Source organism: Saccostrea cucullata, unplaced genomic scaffold, assembly GCF_032062105.1.
Source record: "Saccostrea cucullata isolate Sc308-1 unplaced genomic scaffold, CSIRO_AGI_Scuc_v1 ctg1875, whole genome shotgun sequence".
Classification (NCBI taxonomy): Eukaryota; Metazoa; Mollusca; class Bivalvia; order Ostreida; family Ostreidae; genus Saccostrea; species Saccostrea cuccullata.
Genome location: NW_026922028.1, coordinates 189,386 through 192,293, shown reverse-complemented (window position 1 = coordinate 192,293; position 2,908 = coordinate 189,386). Strand labels below are relative to the sequence as shown.

Below are 2,908 nucleotides of genomic sequence, written 5' to 3'. Positions count from 1 at the left end.
GGTATACAAATTGATATCCAACATGAAATGTAAAATTACTAGTTGTATTTAATGTTTCTCTTTAAACAAAAAAAAAGCCTTTTGAAACAGTACTTATTCTTTAAAGCATGAACGTTTGACCCCGCTAAAGCGTTTTCACAACTGTTTAATAAATAAATAAACTATTGTTTAAAAAGTGAATATTTAACGCGGTTTTAGTTGGACGTGAAACTTAATCAACATGGTGTGTAAATGCTTTAATTTGTCAAATACATTGCAGTGTATTATGTACCGGGTATATATCAGAACTGAAAAGATTGCTTTCAGATTCAATGATATATGTAAATGCTGTCATTGGTGAAACAGGTTTTCCTCAGCCTAGTATGAGATGGATGAAGGAAACAGAAAATGGAAAATGTGGAAATTACGGTCGATGATAAATATGACATCACCAAACAGTTTAGCAGTCAGCTTCAAATTGATGAGATTTGGTACACATTGCTTGTGACGAATGTTCAGGCTGAAGACTTCACTAAATATTATTGTGTTGGAACTAACAGATACGAAGATGGAGAAACAACTATCATATTGTTTGGTATGTAAAGTTTGTGAATTAGATGAATGAAGTAGCAGTTTAATTTTCATCCGATTTAAATAAATTACACTTACATAAACATATACAAAGATGGGGGAACAAGTATCGGACACTTTAATTAAAAGTTATCAAGATGTATTCAATAATAGTCATAGAAACACTTTATGAATTTAATCGAGGGGCTTACCTGAATGAAGTGTCAATATAAAACTGTTTGACGTTAAGATCGTTGACATGAAACGTTCATTTTTTATTACCGAGAAGATGCTATGATACAATATTACCATTTATCAAGAATTCACGTCTCAACGACGGAAAAATGAAAGTTAAAACGAAGGGCTTATTTATTATACCTTATATGCATTTCGAATATGTGGTCGATTTACTATTCAGATGACTGTAATGTCCTATTAATTATGTTTTGTAGGAAAATATTAAGTGAGCGGATCAATTCAACTAGGAGACATTGTTTTAATCATTCCACTCTCAGTAATAGTTTTATTCTTTTTTCTATCATTTGTGCGAACTTTCATGTAAAAATTTTTTTAAAAAACACAAATTCAATGAAAATCCACGATGTCACAATGCGAATTTTCAATCTTCGTGTTAACACTATCAATTGGCCATATTCCTTTTATACAACTTTTATATGATTTTTTAGACATATTCTTAATGTTTCATCTAATGATCATCATTCCACTTCGGTGCAAGAATATACAGCTATAGTTTCAAGACTGTAAAATATTTCATTTTATTAAACTTAGAAATCAGCCAACAACCGCATGTTCCTGGAATTACTATGTACGTCTTGAAGGAAGATTTTTTAAAAGTTGTAATTAAATTTTTTTTCAAAGGTTTGATCCATGATTGCAGTCAGACCACATATAAAACTGTTAAAGTATTTAAATGTTTGATATATAACTGAAGATTCATTTGTATTCCCAGAAACAATGAATCCTCCGGAGGGATCGATTTGTTTAAATGACACGGTTCTAGGAGAATATACTGTATCAGAAACAAATTCTTCAACAGCAGGTAAATATCTCGTCAGCCACAATTTTTTGCATTCTTTATTTAATTAAAGAAATGGTCGAAAGGAATATGAGATGATTTTAATTTCATCAGGTCTTGCTGAAACAACTACTGGAATTTTGGAGGAGACCACAGATTCAACGACTAAGATTTTGGAGGTGGAAATTAAATCAAATGTAAGTACAGAGGGAAACAGCGATAGAAAAATAACAACAAAAAACTTAGAAAATTGATTTTAAAAAAATGCAAGAATTCCATGTATTCATTTGACACATCCCAACAAAATAACAAAGTAAACTGTAGTTTGCTCAAGTAAAGTCAAATATCAGAGTATTAACTATTCTTTACTAAATAATCAATGTTTTATTACTGTAGGTAAAAGTACCTTCATATTTACTAGTCTGACACATTTGCTGTCTGACTATTCGTTGATTTTAATTTTTCCTTCATGAGCTACATGTGTATTGTTGGTATATCCATAATAAGTTGTATTCAATCTTTAAAGATGTTATAGCAGCCCGCACGTATTCCTAAGAAATCTCTAGTTATATTATATGTTTTCTTTTTCATATTTCTTTTGGTTCATTCTGGGGATTTTTCAGGGGGGAAAATATTCTGTTGCGTTCTATGGTATTGTCGGGGCTTCCGCTTCTTTGACCGTCATTGTAGTATTGGCGTTAGCAGAAAAAAGCGGTTTTTCTATGCACAAGTTCCACAGGTTCTGGTAAGAGTATTGATATTTAAAAAAAAAAAAAGAAGAAATCTTCGTATAGGCATGAATTTCGTTACATTTATATTTAACAGATATTAGGATCAAAACGTACAAACTATGACTTGGATTAGTTCGGAGATCGGAGGGAGCTCGTTCTTCCTGGGAACCATACCTTACGTTTTATACCAAAGTATTTTTCACTCGGCAAGGATTTGAACCGAAACTACCGTCACGTTATATTTATAGCGTTTGCTTGTTAATGACATAAAATAGAAAATGATTTAAGTAAATTAATTAAAAATCGTATCATATTAAAGATACATAACATTTTCTCTCAAATTGTATAAAATTGTTTTATATTTATCTACGGATCACTACACTTAAAGATAAATAACATTATTATACCTCTACTGATTTTTTTCTATATAAAAGTAAGGCAGTAAAATATGAATAATTCCCTAGAAATCTTAGTGAATGGACTAATTTCCTGTGCGTTAGTTAAATGAGCTAATCCCTGCCTCGGAAGCTAATTCCCCGGTTTTTGTAATCCTCTAGATTTTAATTTTGTATCGGTCTAATATGTTAATGGA

General features: G+C 30.9%; 1 protein-coding gene across 1 annotated transcript; it reads left to right on the top strand.

Moving 5' to 3' along the window:
- Positions 1 to 387: 387 nt before the first annotated feature.
- Positions 388 to 2,011, top strand: LOC134261092 (uncharacterized). Its single transcript, XM_062743565.1, has 4 exons — positions 388 to 574; positions 1,520 to 1,609; positions 1,700 to 1,782; positions 1,982 to 2,011. The coding sequence occupies exons 1-4, from the start codon at positions 388 to 390 to the stop codon at positions 2,009 to 2,011; spliced, it is 390 nt and encodes a 129-aa protein (XP_062599549.1).
- The last annotated feature ends 897 nt before the right edge of the window (positions 2,012 to 2,908 follow it).